At 41.2% G+C, this 21,602-nt stretch overlaps 2 protein-coding genes across 3 annotated transcripts in view; both read left to right on the forward strand.

The window, feature by feature from the left end:
• Window positions 1–21,602, forward strand: part of LOC108570442 (glutamate receptor 1) — a 139,186-nt gene that overhangs the window by 56,078 nt on the left and 61,506 nt on the right. The gene's annotated exons all lie outside the window — the stretch shown is intronic.
• Window positions 1,431–13,654, forward strand: LOC108570443 (facilitated trehalose transporter Tret1-like). 2 transcript variants are annotated; one of them, XM_017932305.1, is made up of 5 exons: window positions 1,431–1,842; window positions 11,046–11,183; window positions 11,282–11,650; window positions 11,921–12,723; window positions 13,492–13,654. In XM_017932305.1, the coding sequence occupies exons 2-5, from the start codon at window positions 11,132–11,134 to the stop codon at window positions 13,639–13,641; spliced, it is 1,374 nt and encodes a 457-aa protein (XP_017787794.1). In that variant the 5' UTR covers window positions 1,431–1,842; window positions 11,046–11,131; the 3' UTR covers window positions 13,642–13,654. The 2 variants fall into 2 exon arrangements, with proteins under 2 accessions (XP_017787794.1, XP_017787795.1); XM_017932306.1 differs by having other exon boundaries at window positions 1,769–1,787.

Below are 21,602 nucleotides of genomic sequence, written 5' to 3' on the forward strand. Positions count from 1 at the left end.
CGGGAGTGTTTCCCGGTTTTATACCAAATTACTCGGCCCGGTTGGTGTTTAACCGTAGACTGCAGACCAACTGGTGGAATGTTTAATCTCGAAATTGTAATTTGATTTCGAATTTTTAGGAAATATACACGCATACAAGTGTTTTCTGACATAAAAGTAGATTGTTGATAGTTTTAATGAGTTATTTTATGAAAAAGAAGTGAAGTTTGTTATTCTAACCTACAAATTGAAGTTTACTGTCAACATAACCTAACTTAAAATGTTATTTTATGGAAAACAATTGAAGTTTGTTATTCTAACCTACAAATTGAAGCTTATTGTCAACATAACCTAACCTAAGAAGATATTTTATGGAAAACAATTGAAGTTTGTTATTCTAACCTAAAAACTGAAGCTTGTTATCAACTTAACAGAACCTAGCCTAAAAAGTTATTTTATGAAAAAAATTAGAGTTTACTATTCTAATTTGAGTATCACAGGGTTGATAACCTTTGCTCGAGCAAGAACCGCTCGTTCTAACGATGTTTCAGAATTTCGTAGCAAAAAAAAAAAGAAACAAAAAGAAAACGCGTCCTAACTTGGACCGATTGAAACATCGTTACACACCGCGTCAACCCTTGTACCTCGAACCTAGCCGTGCCTTTTCGAATTTTCCCACTCCCCTCGGAGCGTTCCGCTGTTGCGTAACAAAGTCAAAAGAACGAGCGTAACTATGGTTTGTCTTTGAAGTAATACCACAAAGGAGCCATGAGCCGCAACAGCCTCGGGCACCTATCTCATTACCCGGAACACTAGGTCCATAACGTAAATTCTACCGGTCGTTCAATAACTCAAAGTTTCATTTCCTTCTGACGGGGGAAAAGAAGATACTTGTTTTCTCGTTTACCTGAAGTATGGAAAATTTTCGCAAATAACAAAAAAAACGGCAAAATGTCAAATTCCCCAGTAAATTTTTCCAAATTCCTCGAATTTTCTATCCTGGAAATATTGAAACGTGACGTCGGGACGAAATTCCTTCGCACTTCTCAGCGATACTTACCTTCCACCTTTATTTTTACACGATCGACCGGTTTTCACATTACCGGCAATTTAACTCGCGGGGGAAGAACAACGGTTGGCCAGCCTCGAAGCTGACCGCAAACCTCTCACGTGTGCTGAGAGTGATTTTTCTCAGTTAGTTGCTCGACGAGGAAAATCCTCGTGAAACCGCCGATCGAAGTTTTCCTTGGTCTCCCTACGACTCCTCTTCGATTGATCGACTTTCGCCACGGCGACACGAATTCAAAGAGAGAAAGAGAGAGGGGGAGTACGAGAGCTTGCAGAACGGGGAGGAGCAGCACGGAAAAGTAATTAGCTGCGTTGGAGCGTGTCGTCGCCCTGTATAAAAGCGAACGGAGTGGGACTCGAACAAAATCGAGCCGCGAGTTTTACGTGTCTACGTATCGCGGCCGAGTTCAGTTTCCTCGTTCGCCGTCTTCGAGGATGAGATCAACGCTGACTCGCGTCGACAGCGTTCGATCGCCGCTTCCTGTACTCCGCGCGCGTCACCGCCACGTCCTTCGATCCAGCTGAACCAGACCGTTGGCAGATTTTTTTGGGAAAAACTGACGAGAATCTCGGAACGAGTGAAATGGAAAGTACCGCGTTCCTTCTCGTCACTTATCTCTGACACGCTCCAGAGGGAAGAGAAGAAAAGTGTTTCGGTCGGAGAAACGACCGAAATCCACAATTGTGAAAGGGACATCGAGGAGAGAAGATTCGTAGGAAAGGAGAGACCTTGTTTCGAAGTGATTATACTTTCTAAAAACGTGTCCCGGCGAGATTTAGCCTTGCTTCAGCAAGGTAATTTTACTCTTCGATTGTTTCAACGCGGTTTCACGCTGGCACCGCTGTCGTATACGGTCTATTGTTGATAATTAATCAACGTTACCCCGTTTCCGCGTTTTTCCGTGACATGTCGTTCAGAATTTGCATGATTTTCAACGAGCGTGTTTCACGTTGACAGTTTGCAAGTGAAACGAGTTCCGCGTGAACAATCTTGGAGAATATATTACAGCAAGTAGTTTCATTTTTTCGCAAATGTGTTTCACTTTGACCGTTTAACTGTTGGAAAAATTAGGTTACCATTTCTTGACACAGAATGATAATCGTTTGTGTCTGTAATTCGACGTTTCTGTTCCGAAGCTAGATTTATTATAGCAACGTTGCTGTTTCATGTACCGGTTGCGTTGTAAAATACGGATACAGTAGGCGTGTTCGGCATATAGAGAGATAATTGAAAAGTATTCATAGGTGCATTTATCTCGGCTGACCTTGAGTTTCAATAATCCTCATCACGACTCACGAGCCGGCCTCACTGGTTTCACTTAGATATTTACTATCGAGGTTGCATACCTTGATACTTGATCTCGCCGGCTGTTAATTTCATAAACTTTTATGAATCATTTACTTCGCTCTTTACAGCGATAGAGGTATTAATAATTCTCCTCGTTATCTCCGTTTCCATTTAACCCTGAAATTATCTAATTTTAACGTCGGCTGATGTTGCAACAAGCGACAAGAACTTTCTGTGAAAAAAGAAATGCGGTATAAAGGCACTGAGGAAAAAGGAAAAATCGATTTATCAAATACATCTGAGTTTATGAAATGATCCCGGTAGATCGACTGTCTCGATACCCATTCGCGCATTGCATAATTCGTAGATTATGCTGCTGAATCATTTGGTCACAGTTCTGGCGACACGGCTCTAGCAAAAACAGACCTTCGATTTTCTCTGTCCAGCTATGCTGTAGATTAGAAAACCAGCGTTAATAGCTCCTAAATATAAGTTAGCGCCTGTCTCGAAACGCGGTAAAAGATTATTGGAATTTTTCAACATGCGGGTTGACCAACGCGATTTATGTCTGGTGTCACGTGCCATCGTTTGTGTAATTACGAACCTAACGCTAGTTTCAAAATTCAGGTCTCGCAATTTCTCTCCACGCTAACTCTGGGTTTGAATGTTTTGAAAATTGTACACTTCGACGTTCGATTACGTTTAGATTTGCGCTAATAATTTTCAAACACTTTGCAGGAAATTGGTGAAGTGCGTAATAACGAGGATTTGTTAATTAGAAATTCCTGGTCGTCAACGTGACAGCTCAGGAATCGCGAACGATTTAACAGATCGTTCAGTTTCACCTGTTGTTCCGGTAGATCGAACGATCGCAACGCGGAAAACGGGGGAAGAAGAGACACGGTGGGTGGTGTTAAATATCGAATTAAACGTGGTCGCGACAATTTCAAGTAATTCAATCATCGGTTACCGCAGTTTCGTTATTTATCATCGTTATTTCTCACCTCGTAACGATCGTCGTTGATCGACGTGTTATGGTTACATTGGTCGCAGTGACATAACTGGAAGCGCGAGCTTCGGTTACATTTAACTAATTGCAATCTCGCGATTACCCTTCGCAACGAGGCAAAATTGCAACCGCGTTGCTCTCATCTTTGTCACACGATTTTCTATGAGTTTACGAATTGTGACATTTGGTGTTGGAAATTTTAGAGATAAATGTAGGAGTAGTCTGTGGTTCCACAGGGAAAATGTTTTAGTTTCCGTTTCGTAGTGGTGATTAAAGTTAGCTAGTGAAAATATTTCAATTACCATTGCACCTTCTTAATATAAAAAATTTGCGAGCTTTAGAGTTAGAATTTTCGAGAGAAAAATTCACAGAGACTGAGTAATGACAAAACGATCAATTTTTAAGAGAAAAATTCACAGAGACTGATTAATGACAAAATTATCAATTTTTAAGAGAAAAATTCACAAAGGTGGAGTAACGACACAGCTTTTGTGTGTGTAATCTACATATTTATATTAGACACACAGTGGAAATTTCAACATACTTCTTTCTGCTACTATCTTCTACTCCAAATTTTCCCAAAAAATTGTGTCCAGAATTTACAACACTCATTCGTGCGAGAGTTGTCAGACGTTGTTAAGAGTAAGTCTCCTCTAACCTGAACGTTGTCTCTGGTCAATAAGGGACGGTTGCGGTGAATATTACGATCCGTGTGCATGTTTGACAGAACGAAACTGCGCTCTGTTACGCGGCGAACTTCGCGAAAAGCGTGCTGAGTAACGAATCAACGAGTAACGAAGCCAATTTCGGTCTCACGTGACGTACCAAATTTTCCGAGGTATCTGCGCCATCCATGCGTTCATCGATTGAGAAATGTTTACTCCTATAATAGGATGTTCACGAAAGCTCGATGTATACACGCTACGAAACAACTCGCTTTCTCGTTTCGTCGATTATTGAAAAGTAATACTTAAAGTAAATTAACATCGAGATAAATTTTCAACACGATTGAGTATTCGATAGAAAAGAGAAAATGTCGATGTTCTTAACCTAAATAGTTTCCATCGTAGACCTAATAATCTCGTACAACGTTTTTCCTCACAATATAAATTCCTCTTTCTTTTTCTCTTGCCTCTAAAGGTCGCATAATTGCTCGACTATTCGAGGCGTGAAACAGACGTTGAAGTTCGATACTCTTTGCAGTAGGTGATTACCGTAATTGAGCTCGATTTTCTCCAACAAATGGAATCGAGAATGGTTTAAGAGGTAATTGACGTGTAAAGAAAATTCAGTCAAGGTTTCGATATCGAACAAACTCTTTTTTTAAGTCTCGACATCTTTCTGCAAGATTGTTTACTTATTAGATTACCTCCGTTCTGTCTCTACTTACAAATTTGCCCATTTTAATTTGCACGAAGCATCAGCTAAGAAAAAGTTACTTTTGCAACAGATACTTCGATAATTCTCAAGATTCATTTCTTACTTAACGCTGGGTTTGCCGGACGCGCCATTTTGACGCATTTCGAATTTCACTGGGAAAATTACAGAAACCGTCTACATTGCTCTCCTGCCGCTTATCGCGTAGTTTCGTTTATAAGTTAACCCTTTGCACTCGAGAAGCGACATTATGTTTACCATTAGAGGCAACTCTACGGATGATATATCCCAAGACAGCAGGTCTATGGACCTCCGTGAATTGTTCGCTACACGTTTAGAGATCTCAGCGGTGAAATAGTTTGAAAGGACCAACTTCTTTAAAAAATTACACTAACTTTTACTACTTCCTTCTAGAAAGAAGGGCCTTCGAGTGCAAAGGGTTAACAGTCAATTTGACGCGTGTTCGTAGAGATGGATAGATATTCGTCGATTTGTACTTTCCGTGTTTTTAAACATTGGTATATAAATAAACACAAAAGCTACAAGTTACTTTACTTTCTTCAAAATATCAGACGAAGGAAAGCAAAAACCTTCAACAATTTTTATCTCGATCGGTGTGCATGTCAACTGTTTTGTGTTGGCGGCCTGGCATTACATTCGGTACGAGCAATCACTTCCTAACGCCGTTATATTTCTTACCCCGACTCTCCCCTACATAAGAAATGTCCGTAAACCTAGTGTTACACAAGACTGTTCAAAATAACGACACCATCTCGAGCTTCTTGTTATTTATACGCGAATATTTAATTAATACGAAACAACGTACAGTTGAAACCGAACGATTTATAGCATCGACTTTTTCGACGTCTATCGGCTCGGCAAAAAGGGGACAGAACTGTTCGAGATCGCGTTCGTGAAACGTACGAATGGAAATTACTCGGGACTGACGACGAAAACACACGAAGTATCCAGGATTCCCCGTTGTAACTTCGTTTCCGGTTCCGCGATTTATTAATCGGGACTCGCGTGGCGCGAACAACGCCAGATAACTCTGGATAATAATTCAAGCGCTCGTCCGCGCTGGATTTTCTTTCGTAAGCTAAATATTCGCCGTTGGAAAAACAGCGTCGTAAATTATATGGTAGCCGTCGGCCGGGAAACTTCGCCGGAAAAATACAATCTTTCCAGGATTGCATTTTCCAGAGCGAAAAGAGAAACGGAGATTCGCGCGCTCCGCCCGGAAAAATGGAGTACAGGCTGGTTCATAAAGTGTGCGAATGATAACGCGGGACGTTTCTACTTGCGCGAATTGTTTACGAAGATATCGCGATTTGCGCGGGCGGGAGAGTATTATTGCGTACTTGAGGGAAGGAAGGAAAAAATTTTGGAGAAAAAGGAAAATTGCAAAGATTTCAAATTTCTGGAACGAAGAGAAATTTTAGACTCTCCCCTATCGGTGACAATTGCGAAAGAATGAAATTAAAATACACTCGTCGAGAGGTCGACAGGCGAATTTATTTCAGATTTTTATTACAGTAATAATGACAGAGAAAAGGATATTTCACGTTATTCGCAGTCGTACGAAAAAATTAGAGGTTGATAGAAGGAAAGATACACTTCCGTTAAAATTACTTTGTAATGTGTTCAGTGAAAAAACTGCTAGCATGCAATTTATTCATCGATGTAATTAATTTCGAATCTCCAATTCCAGTTTGTACAGCATAGCGAATTTTCTGGGTCGACGTGTATTTTAAGTCTCTCGAATTCTTTAAAGATTTATGTATGTCATAGTCTTATCATTCTGGACAAACGTGCTTGCAAATAATCAATGATATCACACCTGAGATAAAATCTGCTAATGGCAAATATTTCCTTGTTAGTTTTTCTCATTCTCGTTTGTACGTAATACTTGTTACGAATACCCTTGCGCACATTATTGCGTGCAACAAACGTGTCTCGTTGTTAGATACATCGTAAACTGCATAAAATTAACGTTGTAACGGAGATCTGAGATTATTTTTTCAAACGTGCAAAAACATGGGATATCTTGGAATAATACGTTGTTAGCTTAGCACAACTTATGAAACACCTTATACAATAAAAAAGGATGGATACTGGAACGAGATTCCTGGAGAATACCGCCCATGGTCTAGACAACCTGTTCAGACTAACGTTGCATCGGCATGTTATTATGCAACTACGGAAGATGCATTATTTCGTATTACGAATCGGTGTAATTAAATCCTTAATTGTCTGATAAAATTGCGCAACAATGACGCGTCAACTTGTTTATTATCACAATTGCACATTTTTCTCGTACTTCGTTCATTTAGTTGCAAGCAAGAAGCTTCGCAATTGTCAGCCTTGTTAAATCCCGATCGATTGGTCTCGTTGAGAAAATAAACGAGATAAGATTTAACCCTTTATCTTGCGAGTTGGTGGTTATTTTCGTACACAGTTTCATTTCGACGATCCTCAATTTGACGAAGCAAAAGTTTCAAAATTTTAATAATAAATTTGAAAAATTTCAAAGGAGGGAAGGAGACTTCAAATCAAAGGAAGTTTAATAAAATCTGCTTTGATCGTCCATTAACCATAATCTGTGACTGCCACTCACTGTCAGAGTAAACAGAGTACAGGTGGAATTCTCCGAATTCCTTCGGTTCATCTAGGTTTAAAATAGAAATCAAAGCCAGATATCAAGTGTGATAAAACCGATAAAACAAGAAGCAGGAAGAATGAAAGTAATCGAGTAACGCCGAAGAGTATCTCAGTTATGGTATACAAACGTATTGTATCATCGCGGAGAGAACAGTGATCTCTTCAACGTAGAAGTTCACCGATAACAGAACGATGCTCGAGAATTGACAATGATAAAATGGAAAAATTCGCGTACTAATGATAACACTGTACAATAAACAACGACGAAGCTGCGTTACCAACCGTACAAAATTGACAAATGAACACCGAAGATCTGGGATACGCAGGAACACGTGCATCGCACATAACTCACGACTGCATAATTAAAACGCGATATCGAGACGAATTTAAAGTCACGCAGCTCGATGGTATCAACCTCGAAGTAGCATCGTTGTTCCAACAATAACATACTGAGTGGCACTGGATACCATTATCAACCGGCGAAGGCGAACACGTGTGAGATTTAGAGACCTAGGTCAAGAATCTGACACGAGATCGACAAAAATGAATGAAACCGGTCGATAAACTCTACTTTTCGACTTACACTGACTCAGCGAAGTTGTAGGAACAGTGACAACGATTAAGATAACGTTGCGATCAAGTTTATTGCCCAAGTGACAGCTGAACGATTGATTTAAGAGCAATAATCGATACACCGCTTACGTTGCTCGTCGAAAGAACGGAGAGCGTGGAATTAAACGATACCGAAGTACTCTGGAAATGGTAAAATTCATCGAAACGGGACAAATGTGTCGATTCTGGAAAAATAAAGGAATCAACAGGGAAGTACAATTAAACAGGTGATTCGAAAGTTCGAAAGGGTTGATCTGTCAGTTGGATCGACGACGATTCGCGAGAAATCTGCGGAAACACGCGGAATTACGCGCGCTTTATAACGCAGTACGCGTGTACGCGCGGGTACTTCAGTATGCGTCGGTTTAACTGAAAATGCCCTTTGAAAATGTTTTCGAAAATGGCTTTTCAACATCCGCAGATATCCGTGTTCCGCGCGGCTCGGTGAAACGTCACTCGATAAATTATAAACGCGAGCTGTCGGGAGAAAATTAGCGGTCGGGGAGGAAAGAAAGGGAAAAGCTGTATCGACTGTGTGCCACGGGGATTTCCTGCTGTATTTAAAATGCGCAGCGACGAACGTATGAACGCGAACGAAAGAATCCGTTCTACGTGAAAAAAGTGGCAAAATTCGAATCTTCCCGGAATAAAAACAGAAGCAAATTTTTTGTAAGTGTCATAAATTCGGAGAAAAATACGGCGACATTTAAAGTGCGGAGAAAACACGTGCAAAGTGAATTATTAGCAAGAATTCCGCGTCGTAACAGTGGAAGAAGGTGATCGAATCGGCCGTGAATAATTAAACCTGTTTCGAATTCCAGCGCCCGGCGGCCGTTAATAAATAACGCAATAACGTCGTTCACGTTCGCACGTGAGCCGCGAATAAATCACACACGCGGGAACGTTCATGAATATAAAAGGGCGGTTGGACCGTTTTACGCCTAAATTCTCCAGTACTTTCAGGATCCTTGACGAGGGCCGGGGGGAGAATCGAAGTAGGAAACGTTCTCTCCGCCCTTCGATGAACCACCGTTGCTTCCGGACGACGACGAGGAGAGGAAACGAGCGTAAATTGATCGCGACGAGGACGTACCGGCTGGCAGACAGTAAATCCGGGTTAAAGGACTCCGCTGATTCGGCCTCTGTCGCTTAATAACAGGTGCACCATAACGTCGACCATAAACCGTGGGTCTGGTTCATGCTGCTGGGTAACTGAGTTTCAAAACGCGGCCAGCAAGCCGCCAAGCATAAGTGAATTTTACGCGAATTTTCCCCCGCTGGTTTTCCGTGCCCGGCTCTCTGTCCGGGGAAAATTAAAAAATTACACGGCAAAAAGGAGTGTGTTTTCGCGAGGATACGACGATACGTTTTCCTGTTTCCAGTGATACGCACAGTTGGGTATTGTTAACGTACCTGCTGGCTCTGCCGGATTTGAAGAATAATTGCCGGCGAAGAGGATTTTGTAGAAAGTTGCACACGGGTGCGTAACGATTGTGTCTGCGTGTGTGGTGTGCAAGAACGTTAAGTTCGTAGTCGAGTTGAATGGAACATTACATGCTCTTGTTGCACGGCACGACGGCGAGGCTCTCAAGACGGGTTTAAAGAGCATCGTTACATCGAGTCGTTGAAAGTCGTAAACGCATAATAAAGTGATCTTGAAGGTACATCTGGCCGATGGGATGAGTGCACGCGTCGGTGAATGCCGATGCGTTCGTATGGGATATAGTGAAATGTGTATGGAAATGAATTGCATAGTGTCACTTCAGAGATGCTGGAGTTAGTGCGAGTGTTGAGGATTTGTTGGACTTAGGCTTGAAAAAATTGATTCTCGGTCAATTCTGAACTGTGTAGCAATGTACATAAATTTTTAATTCCAAAAAAAATTTTTTTAAGTTTCTACGCTATCTCGAATTTTTATCGTTCAAGAAATTGTTCAATTGTACACACTAATCCTCCACAACTGAATTTTTTTCCATTCGTGAGTAGAAAAATTAGAATTTTGATTACAATTTCACATTTTCATCGAGGTAACAAACATTTTTATAGCACTCCCGTTGAGAAACACAATTTTTCATTTGGTCCATTGTTAGAAGGCGCCCTCTAATTAAACCGCGTGATTGTATTAGCACAATAAGGGTGCGTAAAACGCGGATAAAACAGGGAAATAAGCCCGGAAACCTGAAGATCTTGGGTGATAAATCTCCCGGTGGAGGATTTAGAGCGCGAACCACGTTTCCCGTGCTCTAATGACACGTCGGCCATAAAGCGTCGACTCGTAACAGAGGATCGAAGGTTACAAAGCGAAAGCAACTAGCTCGAAGCGCGGGGACAAGCGTGCAAAGCCGTTTCCATGCTCGTACGCGCGTCCTTATTGCGAACCCCGGCTAAAGGATACGTATCACGAAATCCTGTTAGTATCTTAGTTGGCTTTATTTCCGTTATCTCTGCGCCAGGCTAAACCGGAATCGTCGTTCCGACACGTACTCTACCTGTTTACGATAGTTCGTTCGCGTTCCGCCGCGAGCAGAGATTTTCTCCTCTGACGGAGCCTACCTGTTTGCCTGTTGCTGTTGATCAAACGTTGCCGGTGTCTTCGACTTATACCGTGTTGCTGAAACTCCGTGAACTCGCGACGAAGATAATTGCAATTGATTATCTCGATAGGAGTCATTTCTTTTTTTTTGTAATTTTCAAACGAGAAATTTTGCAAATTTTAACTCCTTTTCTTTGGTAGAGTTGACAATTTTTTAGGAACGGTTCTAATCTCTTCGGAAGGTTTTGAAAAATTAATTAGTTAAAATTAATCGTGATGTAAACTCGGGGAACTCGCGACGAAGATAATTGCAATTGATTACCTCCATATGAGACATTTGTTCTTTGAAATTTTAAAACGATAAATTTTGCAAATTTTAACTCCTTTTTCTTAAGCATAGTTGACAACTTTTTAGGGACAGTTCTGAACACTTTTCGGGGGTTTTTCTAAAATTAATCCTGATATTTTAACGACACGTCTCGTTTAAATAAATGTTTTTATATATGTGTATTCTACAGCGTTCTTGGTTCATAATCCAATGAAAGAGAGGTTGCGATAATTTCATCCTGCAGTTCTCGAAGCGTCCAACGTGAGAAGGCAAGCAATGGTGTCTATAGATCTCGAAATAGTGCGACAGATATTCATTGGGATCGTTTGTAAGTAACGCTTGAACGAGATTAGGCCAACGTGATCCATCAATGGAGAGAGAGAAAAAAGGAGAGAAAATTGAATATTTGTACATGGTGATATATAGGCAATCTTCTGGTCATCGATAGTGGATTGAACGAGGGATGGAGCACCCCTATTATACCGAAATTCGAGCAGGACGATCCTTTGAAGGTGTCCAGCGACAAAGTGGTCTGGGTGGTGAATTTGATGTACGTCGGGGTCGGACTCGGCTCGATCGTACCGTTTCTTTTGATGGATAGGATTGGTCGTAAAGGAACACTGCTGTTCGCCACAATACCAAAGATCGCCAGCTGGATTTTGATCGGCCTGGCAGCCACCGTTACGCAACTTTACATCGGTAGAATAGTAGCCGGAGTGGGATGCGGGATAACGTATGCAGTGATGCCTATGTACCTGGGCGAGGTTAGCAGCAAAAGGACTCGTGGTCCATTAGGTATTATTTTCCCTTTTTCTATTTTCTTTCTCTCGTTTTGCGTACCTACAAATTTTTATTTCTACGTTATCTTCTTTCTTTCTCTGCCTGTTTCGTTTGAGTATTATTAAATTCGGGTATGTCTTTTCTATTTCGTTTGACTAAATTATTAATTTCCACGAATTTCCCGAGTTTCACTAACACCGAATCTCAATCGCAAACTTAACTACATAACTTAATCAAGATCCAGAGAAAGTGTTCACAAAATAAGTCGACCAAGTTATCACCTAGGTACCCTGATGGCGGTGCTCCTAAACACGGGCATGATGCTAGCGTACGCGATCGGTCTCTGCGTGTCTCGTTTCACGATGTCCATGATCTCCGTCACCGTTCCCCTAATGTTCCTCGTGACGTTTATCTGGCTACCGGAAAGCTCCGTGTTCCTCACGAGAAAGAACAAGCTAACATCAGCGGAGAGGACGTTGAAGTGGACGTTGGGAAAGGACGACGTGGTGGAGGAACTGGAGGAGATCAAACGTATCGTAGCCACGGAGGATCTAAAGACCGACATGACGTTCGCCAGATCGTTGAGAGATATGTTCAAGAGACGGGAGAATCGTCGAGCTTTTCGTATCGCCGCGATTGTTCTCAGTGCGTTGACCTTGACCGGAGCGGCGCCGTTGCTCGCTTATCAGTCGTTCATATTTGAGGAGGCGGGCTTCGCGATCTCGACGGACGTCAGCATCGTGATCACGGGTTGCACGATCGTGCTAGCTGGCAGCGTGTGCGTGATGCTGGTGAGGATCACAGGGAAGAGATTGCTGTTGCTGATCTCCACGCCGATCTGCGTGCTGTCCCTCGTCACGATGGCGATCTTCTTCGGGATGATGTCGAGCGGCCAGGACGTCTCCGGGCTACGATGGGTGCCCAGCGTATTCCTCGTGATTTATGTCCTCGGGTACGGGCTCGCGCTCAACCCTGTCCCGCTAGCCTACGTCGGCGAGATCTTCCACATCGACGTGAAGGTACCTGCGGCTATCTTCTGCTCCCTTTATTACGCCATCGCGACCACAACCGTGGTGAAATTCTATCAGGTGGGTTTACACGCGTTGATGGGATTTAGGTCGTCGTCCGCGATGAAATTTTCATCGGGGGGAGAACCGCGCGGATATACGGTCACTGTTTATTATCCCGGGATATGTGCTCTTTCATTTGGAAGTCATGGGATTGTTGGTCGTTTTCGATGAATTTCGCGAGGTAGGTTTAGCTCGGAGATTGTCATTTGTGGGGATAAGTAAATAGTATCGCGAAGAGGATTCTATTCAATTTTATTGTAGGATTCGTTTCGAAAACTTGACAAATTTGGAAATTAATCCTTACGAGAAGTGTCTGAACGTTTTATCTAGTATTTCTACTTTAACGACACCATAGTGTTCGTTGTAATCACAATTTTATGCGCGGGTAATCTGTAATTTAATTACCTCCACAACGCGATCAATCAACGGGTGTCAGTTTTATTCCACAATTATCACTCTTTATCTTCTTATCGACGACTTACGAACGAGTGAAATTTCAATCCTAAAGTTTCTTCCTGCAGCAGCAATTTTCAAACTCGAATTACACCCAGCGTCGCGATATTCCGAGCAAACTCGAGCAGAATCGGAAGACCGGTCGCTCGAGAGATTCGTCAATAACCTGAAAAGATTTTCGTAACGCGTTAACGGGACACGGGAAACGACGAAGAGCTTACAAAATATTTTTCCAAGGCGACCTAAATTCTCTCCTCTCGGTTATTACCGGAGAACATCGACGTAGAGCCGAGGTTCCTGTACAATCCAGTGATTGTCTTGCCTTATTCGTAGGTGCTGCAAGAATCGTACGGAACGTACATGCCCATGTTGGCGTTCACCGCGATTACTGTCCTTATATGGTTGTTAATCTATCGATACGTGCCGGAGACAGAAGGGAAGACCTTGGAGGAGATACAAATGGAATTAAGAGGAAAGAACTGACAATTTTTACCCGCCCAGCGCTGCGTCGTAAATTGTTTAATAAAGTATATACGTTTTATAAAACGGAAAACCTCTTCTACCTTTATTTTTACGGGTACTTTTCGCACGTTCGATGCACCGTTTCGATATCTATTCGACGTTCAACGGAACCGAGTGACACTCTGTAATAGAACGGAAATTCTAATACGAATCGCGGACAGGTTTTGAATATTTACAGGGGATTATTAGCTCGTTCGTAGATGTTGAAACTTTAATCAGTGTTTCAACGGTGTTTGACGTATAATAATCTCATCTTGAAAACTCGCGGATGGAACATGCAGCGAGAGCGTACTGTTGGATTAACAGGTTAATTTTCTGTTAATTAGAGTCTACTTTACCAGTAATGAAAGTTATCCTCGTAAATAACAAAGAGAAGAAAGATTCGCGGATTATTCTCCCGTTCGAAATAAAGTTTCTCCTTTTACTCAGTGCCGAACCTTTTCTCTCCCTCTTTGTCTCGTGAACTTTCAGGAGGCTCATAATCCTGGCTATCCATAAACTAGCGATTTCGCATCGAAACTTCGGTGCAAGATGATAACAAAACCAGTTTACGAAACAACGGAATATTTCACGCGGAACCGCTGAAATGACGTCTGTATTGCCTTCGTGGAATGTACAATAAGTTTCTAATTATCCTTCTCGCTCTCTTCTCGTTGCTAATTGAGAAGATCTCCGGAGTATTTAATTCATCATTTGCGATAAGAATATTTCATTCTTGTAATTTACCCCGAGCGGGAGATTTTCTTCCCTAATACCTTTAGATAGACGTAACGAGCGTTGGTTTAAAGTTTCGTACTATTTATCCTCGTAAATTCCCTCGTTCCTCAAATTCTTTGCGAAACTTCTCCCTTGAGGTTTGCTAAAAACTTCCACCTTTAAAAACAATATATTGAAGCGAAGGTATTGCCTCAACCCATTTTACGACGCTGCAGAGAAGAGGTTCGAACGATCTATCAAACAAGTGGGTCCTTCGTATTCCAAGTTACAACATACTCGACACGATTATTAAAATTTACCGAAATTCTTCCGCGTTATTCGCCGTTTACTGCAGAACGTGGGAGTAATAAGACGTCTGCGAGTGTTTAATCTCGGCTACTAAATACGATTCCAGATTGATAAATACGAAAAATGGTTGATCCAGAGGTGGGAAAGAAGAACGTTTGGGACAGATTGCTATGCGTTGCTGAGAAGATGACGAGCGGAAAGAATGCGGGTCTCAGTTGCAACGAACGCACTCAAAATTTAGTCACACGAATTTTTATTACTAGCCAAAATAGTCACGTCTATTAATCCATCGCGTGACCTCTTGACCCTGTGCCGTTCCACTCGTCATCGTCTCAGCAACGCACAGTGCTTGAGAATATCCTGTGAATCGGAGGATGTGTGACCACCCAAAGATTTTGGTGAATCAAGTAAAAATCCAATTATTCCCCTAAAACTGCTACAATAATAAAAAATGGTTTCCATCGGGAAAGGATCTTCCCGAAAGGAAGAAGCGAAGCTTCCAATTATCTCCAACGAATTAACGCAACTGCGTTAGGTATGTATCGCGAGAAACGCGTAGAACGCAGTCCGGTTGCGTAAACAGCGTGGAATTTACGTGATCTCGCGGCACGTGACGGAAAAGGCCGAGGAAGAAGAAGAAGAAAAAAAGACGAAAGGACGGAACAAGGAGGGCGAGGGTCAGTGATCAATACCGACGTGCTCTTGATTCCCCGGAATCCGGCAGGACGGAGTGGGCAAACTGTAATTTCGCGAAATTACAGTGGAAACTGCGTCAGATAGGGGGCGGAAAGGTGGGCCGTGGGACTCGTTTGATCGCGAAGTTCGTCGTCTGCAAAGAGAATCGTTAAGCAGCGATATCACGGCGCGGCGGGGGCCAGGCCTTCTCTCGCGCTCCTAAACTATTTGAGTTTCAGTTTAAAAAACGCGCGTGCCGCGTAACCGAGCTGTGCTGCTCGAAACGTTTGCAACTTTCTCGTTCGGTGTGTTTATTCAGAGCCAACCACTCGCCCTCTACCACCCCGTGTACCGTTGCGGATTTTGTTTGCGCTTGCCGCGTCATACGAAATTTTCCTGGGTGAGAGTACACACTTTACCGGTTTACCAAGCTTTGACGATTTTTCTTCTTTTTCCTTTTTCGCTGTCTGTCTCTCTTTCTCTGTTTTCCCACTCGTTTCTTCTTTTCACTTTTCTCTATTTTTCTCCCCCTTTTTCTACTCTGCCGTCTCGCCTCTTTTTTTCACGCTGTCGGACCGCGCGCGCGATTCGCGCGATTCAGACGATTCACGTGCACGGTGTCGGTGCATCGTCGGATTCCTTGCTGAATGGCCGACGACTACGGGAATTGGCTGCGGTTTAGAGCGTTCTCCAACTTGGAGTGCTTGTAAATTTGGTTAAGCCTGAAAGGCTTTGTATGGCTGAGCTGAGCGCAGGCGTGTTTGCACGGAATGCCGTTTTTCCCGGAGTAATTTGGAAAAGTTCGTGTGCCGCGCGGGTGAAGGAGATTTGTGGTTGTTTAAATATTCGTAAGGGTTCTTGCTGCGTTCTGCGATTCTTTAGATTGCATTGGGTCCTACGATGTGAAATTTCGGATTTCTAATCGTGAATTGATCGCTCGCGTGATTAGAGTATTTAAAAGTCTCGTGTGTTTTTTTTTTTTTGTGTCAATGTTACGGAACGGTCCGTAACGGTTGAGATCGCCTTCGTTTCGGGTTGATTAAAGGCGAAAAATTCCAGAAATGTGTTTGATGTCGTTTTATTTGATGTTTAGTTCGAACGGGTGTCGTTCTAGGTGTACGGTTTTAGACTATCTGTCGACCTTGTGCAGGTACACCTTGCTTCCGACCAATCAATGGTCAGGAAAAGGACCCGGAGTCGAGCGTCGCTTCATGGCTTTTTCCCGACTTTGCTCCCTTCCTACCCGTGACCGTTGCTTGGCGTTTTGGTTTATAATTATAAAGGTGTTTGGTTATGGTAATAATAATATCTAATAATGTTAATAATAATCCGATAATAGTATCTAATAATAATGTTAATAATAATCCAATAATAGTATCTAATAATAATGTTAATAATAATATAATAATACATAAAAAAAAATGTTAATAAGAATATTATAATAGTATCTAATAACAATGTGTGGGTAACTTAAAATTCGTACAATTTTCGTTAACCCTTTCGCGACGGCGGAACTGGCCATCAGTACGCCGCTAACGAACGAGTCGTCGTGCCGTTAGTGCACACCGTACACATTAGGAGTATCTCGAGTTTTTTCAAATCTTAGAGGATTTCGTTGGAACAGCAGAGGACTTAAGGGTGTATCGGATAAAGGGAATGTTGTCGAGGCCTTGTTCTGTATTTTAAAGTAAATCTTCACTTTGAGTTGTCGAGGTCGCGAGCCAATGCGACGCGCTTAGTGGATGCCGGATATAACCGGCGCTTGCCAGTGTGAAGCATTTAGCGGATGCCGGATATAACCGGCGCTAGTCGCGAAAGGGTTAAGTTACTTTTCGGGAAATTTAAAGATTGCTGAATAATATCGACAGAAATTTCCTAGCACTCTAAATTACCCATAATTTAATGCTCCCTTCGTTTCAACGCGTAAATTTGACAGAGATTCTTCTCTTACCACAGCATCCAGCTACGGCACGTTGGAAGAAATTAAACCGTAATCCAAGGGGTTAACAGAATAATCAAAGGGAGGAAAATTCGCGTATCCATAAGAAAGTCCAATTATTTTATAATAGTCGTTAGAACCATAATTAGTCGAATGAGTGTAACGTGGATCAAAACGAAGGGAAAGAAAACGAAGGCAATGTTTCGTTCGGCCTGGTTTTTTCCTTTTCTTCTTTATTTCGTCGCGCTTTCACGGCACAGCTGACGTGTACACACGCGACGCTTTATGCACAGCGCAAACAATACGGTTTCGTAGGTGTAAATAAAATCATTCCCGCTTCTCACGAGCTCGGAACTACGCGTATACAGAGGCCAGGCCGGCTCGCGCGAAACTGAAATTACTGTAGCGGATATTAAAATTTGTACATTAGTACGTCGGGGAAAATTATCGGGCGCGTTGTTTATTTTCACTGGTAAGTTACCGTGCATCGTAATTGAGAAAATATTTCCACGCGGAAATTGGGTCGGAGAAAGTATGTACAACGTGTGAAGCTGTCTAACAACCCGAACGCTGTTCTTGCCAGCCTTTCTTAATTATTTCGCTACCTTTAATAATCACCAGCTAAAGGCTTTTTAATACCTTTCACACGGCGTAAGGGAACGTTATATCGGGTAACTGTTGTTACCTCTTGTTAATTCCACGACATAGTCATTTTTACCTTGATTATACCGTAGGAGGTAACGTGAAAGGAAGAGAAAAAAAAAGGACGATACCGAAGGCGAGTTTATTAAAATTCCGCGTAAAATTCCTCTGCATCTTCCGCAAAAATCCCACTTTTATATTACTACCGGCCACGTTCTCTGGCATTCGCCAGCTGGTTCTCCAAAATACCACCACACCACACAATATTCCGTGCAATCAAAGCCCACATTTTCCCGGCCACAGCTCTTCCCTCCCTCTCTGAATGTAATAACAAAGGGTCTCTTGAATATTCTCAATTCCACGAGGCTCGACACAGACCTTCGTTCCCAGCTTCGATGCCAGGAGCATGATCTTGGTAAACATTCGACGAGTATACCGGGTGAGAAGACAAATAAGTTGCTTTATATCGGCGATAAGAAATATGCGTTAATATCGGCAAGGTGAAAATTCAATTTTAGATACACGTGAAATCACTCTGGAATTAATTTCACGTATGCGTTATTCGTAAGAATTTCTTATGGTACAGTCTGAACATTATACCGAGAAATATTTAATCCAAAATTCGGAAAATCGAGAATATTCTTTGACAATAAATTTCTAAAGGAAAGAAACGAAAGATTTGATATTTCCTATTTCCTACCAAATTCAATGTATAATTTTAGATGTGTACATCTAAAATTTCACATATTTATTATTAAACAAACTTCCCATTGTACAATCTGAGTATTAAACTAACAGAGTAGATAAACTGAAAAAGAATGATTCCAACGGAGTATATTAATATCGACATCATATTTCCTATTTTCCATCAGATTCAAAATATAATTTTAGATACGTCTGAAATTTCGTATATTTATTATTCAGAAAATCTCCCATTACACAGTCTGAGTATTAAACTAAAAAATATTTGATTTAAAATGAAATAAACTAATTTACAAGAAGAAAAAAATAATTCCACAAAGGTACATTAATATCGACACCAATTTTCCTATTTTCCACGAAACGCATTGTTCATTCCGAAAAGTAAATTGAATTAAAAATAAGAACAGCCGAAAAACCGGTACATTCCAACGCAATATCAAATCATCTCCAGCACCGATGCACTGGAGGTGCTAATTTACCTTGACTCACCCTATACACGTCTCCGAGGCGTTTCGTACCGGCAACCCCCGGACGAACCTCGTGCCACTGCACGCGTGTGTACGTGTGTACGCGTCTTAGATATTCCTGGACACTTAGACGTACGCGGCCGTCATGCGTCTGGCACGGCGTGTGTTACGTATGCGGGTGTTAATGCGTTTCCGTGCTCACGAACCGGCCGTGCACGTGTTTCGAATACGCGTGTCGGTGGGTGTGCACGCGGGATCAAGATTGATAGGCTACGAGTCGCAACACGTACGGAGCATCCACTTAGCGGTGCATTATCCCGATGAGAATGTGTACAGACTGGATCTCTTACCTAATGCAACGTCTGCAATCCTGATAATGGCAGCCACTTGTCCGCGAGGAAGCGTCCCTGAACTCGGGATAATCGGCAATTTCGACCGTTTCTTCCCGCGAGAAAAGAGGGAAAAGAGAAGTGAAACAACGTAATTGTCGGAAGATTGGAGTATCAATATTGTATAACGTAATTATGGTCGCCGGAACGTAGCGCGACCCATCGAGCTCTGGGGTGGTTTAATTAAAGGAATAATATGGGAATATGGTAGAGAGGTAATATGGTAGAAAGGTAGGAACAGTGGAACGAACAATTGTTGAAGCTGCAGCACCATGTTGCAAAAGTGATATTGTGAAATACAGAGGTGGATAAAACGTGGCTGATATTGTAAAATGTGAATACGAATGCAAGAATGCGAGTATTGAAGCTCAAGTATGAAACTGGAGCATTGGTATTGTAACATGTGAACACGGACGCGCGAACGTATGTACAACTATTGAATCTGTAACACAATACGGGAACACTTAATGTTATAAAACGCGAAGATAGACGTTGGAACATTGGGTAATTGAACGTGTAATACAAAATTGAAAACATGCCTATTTAATATTGTAAAGTGTACATGATGTAGCCATTAGAGCGGGTAAATGTTAAATTGCAATCGAGTGGAAGTGTAGACATTGGAATATTGGATAATTAAAGGTAAAATTCAAAATTAAAACCATCTCTATTTAATATTGCAAAATATAAATGATGCAGCCATTAGAGCGGGGAAATGTTAAATTGTAATCGAGTGGAAGTGTAGACATTGGAATATTGGATAATTAAACGTAAAATACAAAACTAAACCCATCTCTATTTCATATTGCAAATTTTATGTAGACAGTAGAACAGGTAAATGTTAAATTGCAATCGAGTGGAAGTGTAGACAGTGGAAAATTGAATAATTAAACGTAGAATACAAAAGTGAAATCATCTCTATTTAATATTGTAAAATATAAATGATGTAGTCACTAGAATAGGTAAATGTCAAATTGCAATCGAGAGGAAGTGTAGACAGTGGAAAATTGGATAATTAAACGTAAAATACAAAACTAAACCCATCTCTATTTCATATTGCAAAATATAAATGATGTAGCCATTAGAGCGGGTAAATGTTAAATTGCAATCGAGTGGAAGTGTAGACAGTGGAAAATTGGATAATTAAACGTAGAATACAAAAGTGAAATCATCTCTATTTAATATTGTAAAATATAAATGATGTAGTCACTAGAATAGGTAAATGTCAAATTGCAATCGAGAGGAAGTGTAGACAGTGGAAAATTGGATAATTAAACGTAAAATACAAAACTAAACCCATCTCTATTTCATATTGCAAATTTTATGTAGACAGTAGAACAGGTAAATTTTAAATTACAATCGAGTGGAAGTGTAGACATTGAAATATTGAATAATTAAACGTAAAATACAAAACTAAACCCATCTCTATTTCATATTGCAAAATATAAATGATGTAGCCATTAGAGCGGGTAAATGTTAAATTGCAATTGAGTGGAAGTGTAGACAGTGGAAAATTGAATAATTAAACGTAGAATACAAAAGTGAAATCATCTCTATTTAATATTGTAAAATATAAATGATGTAGTCACTAGAATAGGTAAATGTCAAATTGCAATCGAGTGGAAGTGTAGACAGTGGAAAATTGAATAATTAAACGTAGAATACAAAAGTGAAATCATCTCTATTTAATATTGTAAAATATAAATGATGTAGTCACTAGAATAGGTAAATGTCAAATTGCAATCGAGTGGAAGTGTAGACAGTGGAAAATTGGATAATTAAACGTAGAATACAAAAGTGAAATCATCTCTATTTAATATTGTAAAATATAAATGATGTAGTCACTAGAATAGGTAAATGTCAAAATGCAATCGAGTGGAAGTGTAGACATTGGAATATTGGATAATTAAAGGTAAAATTCAAAATTAAAACCATCTCCATTTAATATTGCAAAATGTAAATTATGTAGCCATTAGAACAGGTAAATGTTAAATTACAATCGAGCGGAAGTGTACTGGACACGTTCGTACGTTTTTCGACCAGGCTAAGTGAAATAGGTCCGCGCCGTGTCAGACGGCGACTAATAAGTGAAAAGCAAAGCCA

The sequence above is a fragment of the Habropoda laboriosa genome, unplaced genomic scaffold (genome assembly GCF_001263275.1).
Source record: "Habropoda laboriosa isolate 0110345459 unplaced genomic scaffold, ASM126327v1 scaffold84, whole genome shotgun sequence".
Lineage (NCBI taxonomy): Eukaryota > Metazoa > Arthropoda > Insecta > Hymenoptera > Apidae > Habropoda > Habropoda laboriosa.

What these genes read in the sequence shown, in the direction of transcription:
- LOC108570443 (XM_017932305.1), top strand. Translation starts at nt 11,132, where the DNA reads ATGGTGTCTATAGATCTCGAAATAGTGCGACAGATATTCATTGGGATC. An exon ending in GATATTCATTGGGATCGTTT is followed by an intron (nt 11,184 to 11,281) that starts GTAAGTAACGCT and finishes GGTGATATATAG; the next exon opens with GCAATCTTCTGGTCATCGAT. An exon ending in CCGTGGTGAAATTCTATCAG is followed by an intron (nt 12,724 to 13,491) that starts GTGGGTTTACAC and finishes CCTTATTCGTAG; the next exon opens with GTGCTGCAAGAATCGTACGG.